The sequence below is a fragment of the Meles meles genome, chromosome 13 (genome assembly GCF_922984935.1).
Source record: "Meles meles chromosome 13, mMelMel3.1 paternal haplotype, whole genome shotgun sequence".
Taxonomy (NCBI): Eukaryota; Metazoa; Chordata; class Mammalia; order Carnivora; family Mustelidae; genus Meles; species Meles meles.
In genome coordinates this window covers 87316318-87330049 of record NC_060078.1, presented here as the reverse complement: position 1 = coordinate 87330049, position 13732 = coordinate 87316318, and the positions used below count along the sequence as shown (strand labels likewise).

Below are 13732 nucleotides of genomic sequence, written 5' to 3'. Positions count from 1 at the left end.
TCTTCAGACACCCCGTGTTTCGGCTGCGTCTCCTTGGGCCTGCCCCAGCCCCGCACGCAGTGGGCATATCTGGGCCAGGCGTGGCTTCCATAATAGTGACTGACACTCCACGCGTGTCTGCTGGTCACACGCCTGTGTTCCGGAAACGTCGGGGGACAGCAGGGAGAGTGGCACCCTGAGGGCTGGCCGCCCCCCATTCCCTCACCCGGGGCCCAGCTCTGCTCTCTCGATTGCACCAAGCTCTTGGTCCCTCCTCGCCTGCCGGAGAGCTGGGCAGCCCAGCCAGGCCTCGCGTGGCTTCATTCCCGAACGTGGGCCAGGTCCCGATGCATGTTCGCAAATGAATGACGCATGACTCACTGTCCTGCTCACTTGTGGGAATGTAGTCAGGAGGTCGGGGGGTACCCACTGCTGAGCTGGTTGGCTGCCTCCCTCTGGCGGGGGGGCCTGGGGCCTGTCACCACAAGGCAATCGACAGTTTCTCACACACGTCCTCTCTGCAGACCACGGTTCTCTGGACCCGACCAGGCCTGCGCCGTCCCGAGGCTGTCCACCCGGCTGACCGGCCGGGCCTCAGGTGCTGTGAGGACACCAGCATCCGGGAGTCCCCATCGGGGCTGGTGCGTAGACACCGTTCCCAGGTTTTGGGGAGGGAATGGGCTCCCCAGTGGGGCCGGGGAGCCTGGGGGGCGGGCTGCGGGGCCCGGGAGCGGCAGGCTGCTTATCGCCAGGTCCCGGCACGGGGCGCGCTTGAGTGGCCGAGTGAGGCCTGAAGACGGAGCCCATTCCGTGGCTCGCCGCCGACATCGCTCCTCCACAGGCGCTCATAGGTGGAACGTAGGTCGGATTTTGCTGAGCCCCGACTGCCTCCATGCCGCTAAGGAAACGGCTCTGCCCCTCGCTGTGCTCTCCACATGTGCGTCGGCAGCTTTTCTGCAGGGGCCCGTGCGCGGGGTCTGAATCCGACCTCTGATGGGGCAGACAGCCTGGGCGGGGGTTCTCAGGCCAGCGTGCCGACCTGCAGGTGCCAGGGCTCCGGAGCGGGAGCTCAGCGACCCATCCTTCCCCAGGGCCCCCCGCGGGAGCAGACCCTCACCGCCTCTGTGCAGGGGCCAGGCCACCTCGTGTGCACAGACCATCATCAAGGTTGGCACTGTGGCCCCTGGCTGTCAGGTAATCAGGCCCCAGCGGCTCCCACAGCCGTCAGGAAGTGCCGAATGCACAGAACAAAGGCTGTAAGGGCAGCGGCCTGACGGTCCGCGGACGCCAGGCCGAGAGCTTCCCTCTATGTGGCCTAGGCGGGTGACAGAAACCCAAGAGGGGAGTCCTCGGTAAGACTCTCTTCAGTCCATGGGTCAGCCCCCATCTGACTCCTGCCTGGGCACTGGAGGGGACCATCCATCTGGAGGTCACTGTCCACCTGGAAGTCACTGTCCATGTGGCGGTCACTGTCCACCTGGAGGGGACCGTCCACGTGGAGGTCACTGTCCACCTGGAAGTCACTGTCCATCTGGAGGGAACTATTTACCTAGAGGTCACTGTCCACCTGGACGTCACTGTCCATGTGGCGGTCACTGTCCACCTGGAAGTCACTGTCCATCTGGAGGGAACTATTTACCTAGAGGTCACTGTCCATCTGCAGGAGACGGTCCAGCATGGAGGCCACTGTCTGCATTGGAGGAAGCTCTACCTGGAGTTCACTGTCCACACAGAGGTCACTGTTCAGCTGGGCTTAGCCGGGGCTATGAGCAGGGGGCCTAGGCAAGGAGCTGGAGAGAGGAGCACGGAGAAACCTGGGTTTGGGGCCGCCTCTCCTGGGCCTGCGTCACACTTGGCCGCACAGGGAACCAGGCTGACTGCTGGGGGAAGGGTCTCTTCTGAGCTCTGACCAAGGGGTATTTCCCTCCTTTTTAAAGAAAAGCCGGGTGAGGCCACAGGGAGGGAAGAAGACCGTTTGGTGACTTGTTCTCAAGGCTGCGATGCTCTGAAGCCCTTTTACCTCAGAGGTAAAACCTTCCAGGGCGAGGTTGGGAGGTCTGCCACGGTTCCACATGGGGGCTGTGCCTCTGTGGCCCACACTCCCTGGCCAGTGGCTGGTGCCGGGGCTCCTCCTGCACGACCAGAGCCGTGCGTCAGCACCTGTGGACTCTCATCTGGCCGGGGGCCCCTTCCCTGTGCTCCTGCCCCACCAGGCCGTGGGAGGGCAGCTCCCGTCTCTAACCCTGCGACCAGCATCCGGGGCTGGACCGTGAACGTCCAGTTCGCTGGTCACGTGGAAAACACATTCTCTGACGTGATCTGGTGCTGAGCGGAACAACGGGCGTCGCTGGGGGAGAGGCCGCGATACGGGCACACGGGGCGCCCGACGGTGCCCTCCGGGAGACGCACCTGGGCAAACCCTCGAGCGTTAGCTCATAAACAAGACCACGATCACAGCTTTCCCCGTTGGTAGCAGGGCGGACACACACGAGGACGAGGAAACACTCACCGCCTGGCACAGGACTGGGAACTTGCTGCGGTTGACGCCGCCGGCAAACGCCGTGAAGGTCAGAGCCGCGTGGAAGCAGAAGTTCAGGAGCGTGTGCCGGCCTCTCCGGCTGATCCGGATGGCGCTACGGGCAATGGAGAGGTCCCGTCAGGCCCCCCATGAGGGCGAAGCGGCAGGCCAGGCCCCCGCAAGCGCTCAGCTGCCCCTCCCCCACCAGGCTGAAGGGCACAGGCGAAGGTGTGCGAGGGTCCTGGCGGCTGCTACGACCTCCCCAGGACGTGGGCTCTTGGAGCCCGTGACCTGACCTGGGCCATTGGAGGAAGAACCTATTTATCTGATTGATAAGAACAGGGAGGCCCCGGGGGAAGACCTAGACGGAGGCCTAGAGTGGGAGGGCATGGCGGTCCCTGAGCCCTCGGCCACCCTCGGCTGCGGTCAGGGCCACCCCCGGTGCTAGGCCGGTCCCCTTCCAGGGACGGTCGCCACGCGAGGCTGCGCTCACTGCAGGGCTTGCGTGCGCCCCGGAGGCGGGGGCCTTACTTCTGGTGCACGACGTAGGTGAGGACGCAGGCCAGGAGGCAGAGAAGCATGACGGCGGTGCAGGCGTACACCACGGGGTGCAGGAACTCCCCTGGGTGCTGGGGCAGGGAGAGGACAGTCTTCAGATCCTGGGAAGAGCACAGAGCAGAGCGTGTGAGCAGGAGCCAGGCACCCGCGGAGCCGCCTGGACCCCCCCGTCCGGCCTGCGCCCTACGAACCATCGAGGATGTCTGCGTTGGGGACAGGGGCCCTGCTTCCTGGGAATGCGCTGTCTGAGGGCCCTAGACCCGCAGGCCACGAGCGCCCGACGGAGCCCCCCAGAGAGGCAGCGATTCAGGGCAGGTGGCCGAGCCCCACTTCCCATCCTCGGGCACCCGACATCCTACTCTCTAGAGTCTCCCAGGAGAATTCCGGGTCACGTCCGGGGAGCCGACACCAGTCCCGGAGAAAGAGCAGTTGCTGGGCCGGGATGGTGTGACAGGAGGGAGCTGTCCTGAGGCCCTCTGGACAGTGCTGCAGCCCCGGGTCGAAGGCTGGAGGGCAGGGGGCACGTGAAGCTGGGGGGCGAGGGCCCTGGCCAGACATGGGGGCTGACGACTCTGCTTTTTTGTCCGTCAGACTGGTGAGGTGAGCTCTCGTGATGTCGGCATAGGCAGCCCCGAGGTTTACCGGCCCCGGGGCCAGGTTCCCAAGCCACCAAGAGAAAACGTGGCCGCCAAGCAGAGGGTCACGTGGGCAGGCCTCGCACACCCCGCCGGGCACGCGGCAACCAAGCCCCAGGATCATGTGAGGGAGGAGAGGGCCCCGGGGCACAGACCCTCCTCTGCGGCGCAGGCCCTAGAGGTGCCGGCGGGGACCCTGACCTCGTGCGCCTCTGACCTCTGACCTCTGACCCGCACCGAGCAATGTTCCAGACCCTTCACGTGCTGTACCTCGCCGAGTCACGAGGACACCCGGCTGTGGACCGAAACCTTTCCCTACGATTCAGGGGTCGGAGTCCTCGTGCCCCATGTGCCTGCAGAGGAGGTGGTGAGCCTTTATGGGGGTGACCAAGGTCACAAGAGGTCACAGGGTGAGAACTGGTTCAATAGGACCCGCATCCTCACGAGACGGAGACGAGGACACAACCTGCCCAGAAGGAAGGCCGTTGGAGGCCACGGTGAGAAGGTGGCGGTCCACGTGTTTAGGAGGGCGGCCTCCGGAGAAACCGCCCCGTGACACCTCGACCGTGGGCTTCCAGGCTCCGGGACTGAGGCACAGTGTATACATTAACTGGCTCTGCCTGGGGGGTTGGTTAGGCCTGCCCCCCGCCCCGGGCTGCTGGTCGCGGCCCCCAGAGCAGACGGACGCAGACCACGGGTGCTTATTCCGGTGCTCACTGTCGGGCCGGAGGGTGAGACGCTTCCTTCGCCTCTCCGCTGTGCTCTGAGCCGCACGCTTCCACAGCCCCGGGGCCGGGCCGGCTTGGGGGGGCAGGTGGGGGCTGGTGTGCACAGGGGACTGCCCAGGCGTCCTCTGTGAGACGACGTGGAGCTGACCAGGCGCGGCAGCAGGTGGTCGGGGTGGGGGTGTACGCGGCCAGCAGGTCCCGTGGCAGACGCGCCCCCCAGGCTGACACGGGCTCTGGGTGGGGGCTGGGCCCCTCCCTGCTCGGTCAGGGCAGCGGGAAGCAGCTGGCGCTCCTCCAGGATGATGCCCAGCCCTCGTCACGCAGGAAAGGATGGAAATGCCCTTGAAGGACCCTTGGCCTCGCCTGGTCTGGGAAGGCAGCGTGTCCACGAGCTACGACAAGGCCCTGGCCCATCAGGGAAGGTCAGACTCAGACGGATTTCCAGGGACAGCCAAGGATCACCCAGAGTCCAGCTGTGGCCTCTGCATCCTGATCGTGCTCTGCCCAGGGACCTTTCCGAGACCTCTCTGATGTCATGGCAACAGCAGACGGAACCCTGTCACCATGGAAAAGGTGTCGAGCGACCTGGACACCAAAGGGACTCCTCCCAGTCTGACTGCGAATGACCTGGCTGACCACCGAAGCCTGAATTACGGCCCCCAACCCAGCAGCTGGCCTGGGGTAACCAAAGGAGGAGCGCGTGTCACGTGCCGGACCATAGGCTGGATGCGATGGTGGCCCTCCCACTGTCCTGACTGTTCACGGGCCAGAAAGCTGGAAGGGCACATACGGACACAGAACACTCACGACTCCCCTCCAGATGACTGGGGTTTCAGCAGGACCCACACTGCGGCCGTGGCCTCAGTTCCTGTGAAGTCATGGGCTCAGGACCAAGGACAGTGGAAGGATGCCGGCTGCAAGGTGACAGGGACGCCACTGCTGCTGCGGGGCCCCCTGGGGACAAGGGCTGCGGCTGGCTGTGGCCAGGAGCCCCGCTGGCACGGCCCGTCCTGGTCCCCACGCCCACGGCCAACAGAGGTTTCTCCAGAAGGCACCCAGGTCGCCGCAGGCCTTGACGGCCCTGGCCGGCCCCCGCCGGGCGCTCCGTCCTGCAACGTGGAACTTGGTCTGCAAGCACAGGTTTCCGAGATTGTCGCTGAGGTGCTGGGAAGTCGCGGCCCAGCTCGTCTGTCTCCCCGGGGCTCGCTCGGCTCCCCAGGACGTGCCGGCTGCCGGAAGTCTCACGTCTCCTTGCCTGCCACCCCGGCTTCGGGCGTGCTCCCTGTGGCGCTGCAGAGGTCCGAGGTTTTTGGCACCTGCGACCGTCCGCCCGCGCCAGCCTCCTGACGACTGTAAACCACGGCGAAAGTCGAGGAAAGTGAGTTTTCCTGGTCACATCCTGGTTTGTGATTATCTCCTCCCCGCCGTTTCTTCTGAGACTGTCTGCTGACGACGGGTGGCCAGCGGCCCAGCCGGCAGTCAGTCAGCGCCCGGAGGCCACCCAGGCCCCCGCGTATGCCGTTAGCTCTCTTCAGAGCCGAGGGCTTTGAACCTGGGGTCTGAGGGCCCTGATACTCGTGACCTGAAGGCCCGGGCTGCAGGGACGGCGTCCTGTGCACAGAGCCCCGGCCGAGTTGAGGCCAGGGGTGGGCCTACGCCTCCGGGGACTCCCAGTCCCTTCTTGGCCTTTCGTGGGGTGCTGTGACCTTCCTGCTGGGGGCGGGGGGGGTGCTGTGACCTTCCTGCTGGCCGGGGCAGGGTGGCTGGCGGAGAGGGGCTGAGGAGTGACCGATGCCCGTCCTGGAGCAGAGCGTGCTGCGATACCCGGAGCCCGTGGCCAGGCCTAGCACCCAGGGCTGGTGCCCGGGACCTGCCTCAGAGAACTCCCGCTCAAGGGCATCCTACCTGCCAAGTTGAGTCCCCACACCCCAACCCCTTTCTGCTAAGCCAGTGGGAGATCCATCCTCCCTCCCGTCCCAGGCAAAGGCTTGAGTGCGTCAGCTCAAGACTCAGTGTGTCCCGAGCACACGCCCCGTCTGGCGCACTCAGCCGAGGTCACCCTGCTGCGGGGGCCCTTTCTCGTCCAAGGGCCCGGTTTTGAGGCTGCAAGGGTGTGGGGGGGCTCCTGAGCCCAGAGCAGCTGCACCAACAACGTGTGTTTTATTCAGTTCCATTCGGGCTCCTATTTTTTGTCTCCAAGTTAGTTATCAACTGTGCCTTTCTACATTTTTAGAGGTGACATTTAAAATTCAAAGTAGGTAATGCAGAAAGGAGATATTATTCTATATTTTAAAGTTCATACGTATGCGAGTTCTCCTGGAGGAATCACTTTGCTAGTGTCCCGCAGAGAAGATCCTTGAGGCGTGTGGGGCTGAAGCCCCGGGACGGGTCCCTCGGGCGCCGTTGGGACCGGCATGGACTTCCCATCGGAGAGTCTGGGCTCCGTTGAGAACCCGTCCCTCGGCTGTGGCCCGCAGTCCGCGATCTCCGCTCACGGCTCTGCCTTTAGAAACCTCGCGAAGATGCCGCTCCTCCCAGGAAATCCAGCCCCGTCTTCCCACGGGCCACCCGTGTTCTCTGTGGAGCCTGGAGGCCGGGAGCTCTTGCCCGTGGTCCGTGGATTTTCACCTTCCTTTTCTGTGTTAGTATTATTTCAGTTGGCTGTGTCCTTTTTGGTATGTTCTGCAAATAAATCAACTTGAATGTTAAGACACAAGAAGAAAGAGGAAGGAGGTTTTACGTGGGTGTCAGTCGTCTGATCAAGACGGGACCATTTTGCCAGAAGGGGGAGGGTGTGGAGGAAAGAGGCCTCTTCTACCCCAGAGTGCAGACCGTCCTCGGCGTCTCCCCGCCCTGCCGGGACCGGGGTGGGGGGATGGGTCTCATCACTGGTGCCCGCTGTCCCTTGTCTGTGTTTTTGATGATCGTCGCCTCCCATCGGTCTGTCAGCCGGGCATGAGCGAGTCCCAGGGGAAAGGCGGAGGCAAAAGGTAAGTAATTTACTCATTCAGCGCACAAATTACCCTAACTGGCCATCACGTTTGTACAGTTTGTTACAGTTTTGCCTTGGCGGGGTGTGTGGAAAATAGCGCAGGGACTCCCACCGGCCTGGGTTGCCGGCTGCAGGGTTTGCGTTCAGACAATGTTGGGGTCACACAGTCTCCGTTTCTGGGGTGAGGGTAAGTTCGCACGTTTCAGAAACTTAGATCCGAAGCCGAATGCAAAGCAGCACTGGGGAGAATGCGTGGGATTCTGGGTGCGTGCAGGTGCGGGCAGGTGCCTACGGATGCGTGCAGGTGCGTGCAGGTGCGTGCAGGTGCCTACGGATGTGTGCAGGTGCGTGCAGGTGCGTGCAGGTGCGTGCAGGTGCCTACGGATGTGTGCAGGTGCGTGCAGGTGCGTGCAGGTGCCAGCCGGTGGGGCTGGCTGGAGGTTGTCAGGTGCAGCCCGGCTGAGCGGCGGCATATACACAGGTCAGGCTGGGTCCTGCCCTGCCCAGGTGCGGCCTCCCTGACCCCCGCCCGCTCAGCAGTGTGGCCGGCACCAACCCAACTTCCACGTCTCCATCCTGCATCCGCCCCTGGTCTTTTCAGGGTTTTAATTCCACTGTTGCCTTTTCAAATGTGGGTCCTTATGTGCAGAAAAGGGGTGTCCTGAGCATGCGGTGTCTTTGGGATTCTGTGCTGCAAGCACAGCCGGGGAAGGCCTTGCTTTTTCCCTGTCCCGGCTTCTAGCCCCTGCTGGACATGCCACAGGAGAGTCTGGTGACACAGGTTAGCCCCGAGTTCAGAGCGAGTCGGGCTCTGGGGTGTTCTCGACGGCTGCTGGCTCCTGCTGGGCCTGGGGCACATCACAGAGAAGCCGCCGACGTGGGGTCTCTTCCTCTCGGTTCGACATCAGTGAGCGGCCGTCTTGTCCTCTCAGACCTGCTTGATGTCCCCGTGATCAGAGGAGTCCCGCCACGCCTCGCCCGCCACCGGAGGTGTGGCTGGGAAGACGGGCTTGTGCAGAACGAACGTGGCCTCCCTCACAGAGACCACAGTGCTCCTCGGGGATCCACCAGACCTACGCTCTGAAAGGAAATGGGGGGAATGTGCACCACTTTGGACAACTTCTTACTCGCTTCCAACGCCTGTCACTGCGTTCCCTTGGGGAGGTAAGTGTGAAAACCACAGATCACGGAGTGCGAAGGACACAGGTTTTGGTCGCTGCTTGAATCTGAGCAGGAGCAGGGCCACTGTACACACGGCCTCTTCTGTTTGCTCACAGCTATGGTGGCCGCCTGGGTCCCGCAGGCCCTGCAGGGGAGGGCTCTGCCCGAGCATCGAGGGCAGGTGGGCGCACGTCCTGAAGGGAGGACAGGGACCTCCATACAACAGGGCTCCAGCGTGGCGCCAGGTGCCTGCAGAGACCGTGTGTCATCATGCTCCGGAGCCACAAGGCTGACTGCCGACCTCAGGTGTCGGGGAAGCTGGCGGCCTTGTGGGGCTTGCAGGTGTCATGAGTGTGGCCGTGTGGCGAGGCCAGGGTCGGGCCACCCTGCTGGCCACAGCCTCTGGTCTTCGTCCTCGTACCGCCTGGGCCCCTGGGGTGCAGTCTCCCAGCGTCCACACCCCAGACTCAGGGACGCGTGCGGAGACGTGCTGGCTGCTGCCCCGCAGGGCCTGCTCTGCGTTTCTTTAGGGGATCTCCGGGGAACATGTTGTTTGTTAGGAATAAAAAACCAACAAACTGCTGAGACTCTAAATAAACCCTCCCGGCAAGTGTGACCCATTGGCTTCACGGTCCTGGACTGGGCCAGTGTCCAGGGCCAGGCCGGGGCAGGGCCGCACGTGGGTGCAGCCACGGGAGGTGGGACGCAGGGCAGACCCGCTCGGTGGGGCCAGGGTCAGCCCGGAGGAGGCTGTAGGGCTGCTGCTTAGGCCGAGGCTCCCGCCTTGCCCCCAGGCTTCTGCCGCGGCTCCTGGCTCGCCCCCCCCCCCCCCCCCCCCCCCCCGTCTGCTGACAACAGGTTCCACTTTGCAAGTAAGGCTCTAACCTGAGGATGAAAACCTGAGAACGGGCCGACCTAGAGGCCCCAGCCATGCTGGCAGGGCGCCGCGCGGCCACAGGCGGTCCCTTAAGGAGCCGGGCATCTGGCCAGGCCGGCCTCCCGAGGAGCAGGGGAGTCGGGACGCCCTCCCGGCCGGCGGGGCTCGGAGCAGCCCCCGCAGACCACGCGGAGTCTTGGCAACGAGCGCCGACCTTACTTGGGCGTCTCGAACGAACAGGAGGGAAACGGACAAGCCGCTCAGACGGACGCCGCTCTGGGAGCAGACACTCGGGGGTGCGATGGACTCAGCGCTGGCACCCGAGCCGCGGCTGCTGCCGGCCACGTGTCCCCGGGCCATCGGCATTCCCCGCACGTGCCGGGGCTTCCGCTGCGCCCGACCCTCCCAGACACACACAATGCGTTACTGACTCGCCGCCGGCCTTCCCGGAAGCGGAGCCGGCAGGGGCCGCACGGAAGCCGCACCAGCCCGCTTGCCGGGTCCCTGACGCTCGCGCAAGCGCGGCCCCTGCCCTGCTCTGGGGAGAGGACAGTGTCCTCCCCGTGATTGCTGCACGCGCCGCCGAAGCCCACCCACGTCCCCCCACCATCCGGCCAACTTTCTGAGGGTGGGGGAGGGCCCTGCGATGGCCTCGCCTTGGGCAGGAGGGGCGGGGACCCCCGCCGGGGCCAGGGGGGCTCTCACGGGTCCTGGGCGGGAGCCCCGGGGAGGGTCGCATCTCCCCTCCTCATTACGTGACCTCACACTGCGGCACCCCTGCCTGCCGCTAATTAGTGTGATAGACAGCAGCGTGGCCGGCTGGCAGCCCGGGAGCCCGGGGACTGGGGGACCCGAGGCCGCTGACGGGCCACGCGGTAACGGACACCCACAGACAGGGGTGGCCGCCCTCGGGATGGCTGGGCGCTGCCGCCCGGTGGTGGCTCGTACTCACCATGAGCCCTGCCAAGCTCCTGCAGCGCGAGCCGGACGGAGGGGGGGTGCCGCCGAGCCGATTATGTGGCTCCTTCTTCCCCGCCGGCCTCCATGGCCGTCCCGAAGGTCAAGGTCCCACACAGTGGCTGTGGGGTCGAGCCCTGGGCCAGCTGTCTCAGGGCGATGGCGGGGCAGGTGAGGGTGAACAGGCCGTCCCCGTCTGTGAACACAGGCCATGGTCAGCGCAGGGCGGAGGGGCCCCTGGCCTCGGCGCAGGGCTGGCCCCACCCGGCCGGTCTGATGGAGCACCTGGCTTGGGGCTTGGGGCTTGGTGGCCCGGGGCACACGGAGTCTGCGTGCCGGCTTGGGACCTCGGGCGGGACGCGCAGAGCCAGACGCTGCCCCTGGGAGTGCTGCCATGTCCCCCGGCACCAGCGTCTGCTGGCCACCCTGCCTGGCGAGCTGCTCTGCCTGCAACGTGTCTGTCGGGTTCCAGGGCAGCCCTGGGCCAACCCTGGGTCCCCCCTGAGGAGCAGCCCGCCCCGGGGTCCGGCGTGGCCCCCCAGACGATCCCCTCGGCCGTGGAACCCAAAGTTATTCAGCGTTTGCCTGGGGAACAGCACCGGGGACGGCAGGAACCACCCCGGCGGGATCGGACCTGGGGCGAGCAGCGGCCGGGGGGGTGGGGGGCTCCCATCTCCCTCCTCGACCCACCACGTTCTGCAGGCCCCCGCCCCCCCATCACCACCTTGCGGGGGGCCCCCCCAACCCCCGCCCAGAGCCGCAGCTCAACTTCTCACCTATTTTGGCAAAAGGCACCGTGGGGGCCCCGCTGCGCTCCTCCGAGCTGACCCGCTGCGGCGCGAGCTCCGTGCCCGGGGACGGGTTTCCATGCTGAGGGGCCGCAGGCGGGAGCCGGCGCGTGGACTTATCAACAGATTGCAGGACCGCAGCCCAACCGGCGCCGCGGGCTCCGCACGGGGGGATGAGTCAGAGCCGGGACCGCAGACGTTCCGCGATTCTCAGCAGGCGGCTTCCAGAACTCGGCTTGGGGACTGCCAGCCACCTCTGCGCCTGCTTGGAGGGCGGGCGACAGCCGGGGGACGAGGACCGGCCGGGAAGCAGGAGCCGTAACCATGGGGATGGGGGAGCGCGGATGGCGGCAGGGCGGGCTCCCTGCGGCAGGCAGGAATGGTTCTTCCCAGCCGGCCAGCCGCCCGGCACACTGCAGAGCCGATTTAAAGAGACAACCGGCCAGGTTTGGCCTTCGCTTCCAACAGACTCAGACAACTCGCATTAAACATCTCCCTGAAAGGAGGCAGGAGGAGGGCCGAATGGTGTTCGTTTATTTATTTTTAAAGGGAATCCGTGTCTGTTGAGGGCTCCAGGCACAGAAATGGGAGCAAGATAATTGATTTCAGAGGAATTTTCACGGGTCTTATGTTAAAATACTCTCGAATCCTAATTGCCCACCCCAAGCTGAGCTCACATGCATCTGTCCCACGAGCCAGCAGGGTGATCCAGGGGTCGGGATGGGCTGCAGCCCTGCAGAGAGAGCCCCTGCCCCAACCCAGGGTCCTGGTCCCAGCAGGTGACCGGCCAGGTGCTGAGAGGGGCGGCGAGGGGTGGAGGACAGCAGTGAGACCAGGCACAGGGGTGGGCTACCCGCCCAGCACGACCCCTACCAGGCAGGTGTGGCTGGAGGCCTGGGGACCGCTCTTGGCACAGGCAAGCCCCGGGGAGCCCAGAGCTCCTCCTTCTAGGCTGAAAGGTCCGGATACCGGTGCCTGCTTGGGAGAGTCACCATGTTCTGGAGGGCCTGGGCCCGGACTAGGGGGGGCATCGTTAAGAATGAAGCGCCACCGGGGGTCCTGCAGGCCTGGCTTTCTCAGCCCGCGGCACCTCGCCTCTGAGGGGCTGTTCCCGGCTCTCTTCCGGGGGCCCCCGGGAGCCCTGGGCTTCAGACGGCCGCTGTGAGACCGGACAGGCTGTCTGCCGGACTGCCCGAGAGTCGGTGTTCGTGTGCGTCCACCCGTGGTCCCCGACCACCCCGGCGTCCTGGGGTCACTCTCCGGGGAGGGCCCGGGCTGCTGGCTCTGGAGGGCACGGCGAGGAGGCGGCGGGAAGGCTCACGGTGAACTCGGGGTTCTGCCTAGACTCCTCCAAGCTGGGGCTTGTCCGCCTGCAGCTCCCTCCACAGACTCTGTCCACACGAACACAGGCCTCCGCCCGCGGGCTCACAGCGCGGACGTGGGTCTGCCCGCTGTCCACGGCGGAGGCGGCGCCGGCCGGTGCACGTTCAGCCCTGACCACCTGTCGGACGCCTGAGCTGCTTTCCGGCAGAGGGTGGTTCCTTCCGTCTGGGAGAGCTGCTTCTGACGCAGAGGTGGGCGGCGGGACGGCCTGCCAGGCTCCGCGTGGGGCAGGCCGTGTGGGCTCTGCCTCGTCAGGGAAGGAGGCCTGCGGGGGCCGAGCCCACTCTGCTGCTCCTGCCCTGCTGAGCGGCCAGTGTCCTGGGGCCCCTCGCCAGGCTCCATTTGGGGGCCGGGGTTTCTCTGTAGCTGCTGGGAACCCACAGGCCTTCGTGGGCGAGGAGGAAACGTCCTGGGGGAGGATGGTGGGATGGATCCAGGTCGGCCTCACAGTGGCTGCAATCGAGGCCTGACTGGTGGTCTGAGGAGGTCAGCGAGGACAGAGCCGGCACGGTGGGGCATAGGGAACGCAGGGGCCGGCTTCCCTCTCTCCGAAGTGAGCGTCTAGCCCCCACCCTGACACTTACTAAAAATATGAGGTCGCTGGGATGAGAAAGGTCCCGGGGGCTGACGTCGCCAGCCAGACTCGCCTCTCCTCAGAGCAGGCGCCTGTTTCCAGCCCCCGCAAGGGCCCCGGGAACGCACAGGCAGAGACCCTGGGACGCTGGTGCTAGCGTCTCTGGGCATGAGGGCAGCCGGGCCCTGGAGGGTGCGGGACACTCTGGCAGCCCCCCGCTCAGTGCGCTCGGGAGCCGAGGCTCGCAGAGCGGAACGGAAACGGGCTCTCCCGTTGCCGTGGCAACCAGCCCCCACCCCAGGCATCGGTCGGACGCATGCAGGCGGTGTCTAACCAAGATCGGCCTCAGCAGATTAACTCTGTCCTGAAGTGGAGCCTCATCTCAGACCTAACCGTGAAACGAGCAAACGTGTTGGGCCCCAGGAGGACCCAGGCCGCCATCCAAGGCCACGGGGAGGCCACGGGGAGGCCACAGGGCATGTGTCGTCGGCAGGCCCCAGAGGAAGGAGGGCCTCGGCGGGCTCCAGCTCTGAAAGGTGCCCTGAGAGTTGGTGCTCACGGGTGTCTGGGCCTGAGGGCTGG

The 13732-nt window shown here is 65.5% G+C and overlaps 1 protein-coding gene across 4 annotated transcripts in view; it reads right to left on the bottom strand.

Moving 5' to 3' along the window:
* ADGRA1 (adhesion G protein-coupled receptor A1) overlaps positions 1-11469 on the bottom strand; it is a 31401-nt gene extending 19932 nt beyond the window's left edge. Inside the window, exons 1-4 of one of the 4 annotated variants that reach the window (XM_046027600.1) lie at positions 11182-11469; positions 10401-10601; positions 3029-3156; positions 2489-2612 (exon numbers count right to left, since the gene is read on the bottom strand). In XM_046027600.1, coding sequence (XP_045883556.1) covers positions 2489-2612; positions 3029-3156; positions 10401-10403 — 255 coding nt within the window. In that variant the 5' untranslated portion in view covers positions 10404-10601; positions 11182-11469. Of the gene's footprint in view, positions 1-1618; positions 2613-3028; positions 3521-10400; positions 10602-11181 lie in introns of those variants that run through there. The other 3 variants (XM_046027601.1, XM_046027599.1, XM_046027602.1) reach the window with 3 other exon arrangements.
* Between the last annotated feature and the right edge of the window lie 2263 nt (positions 11470-13732).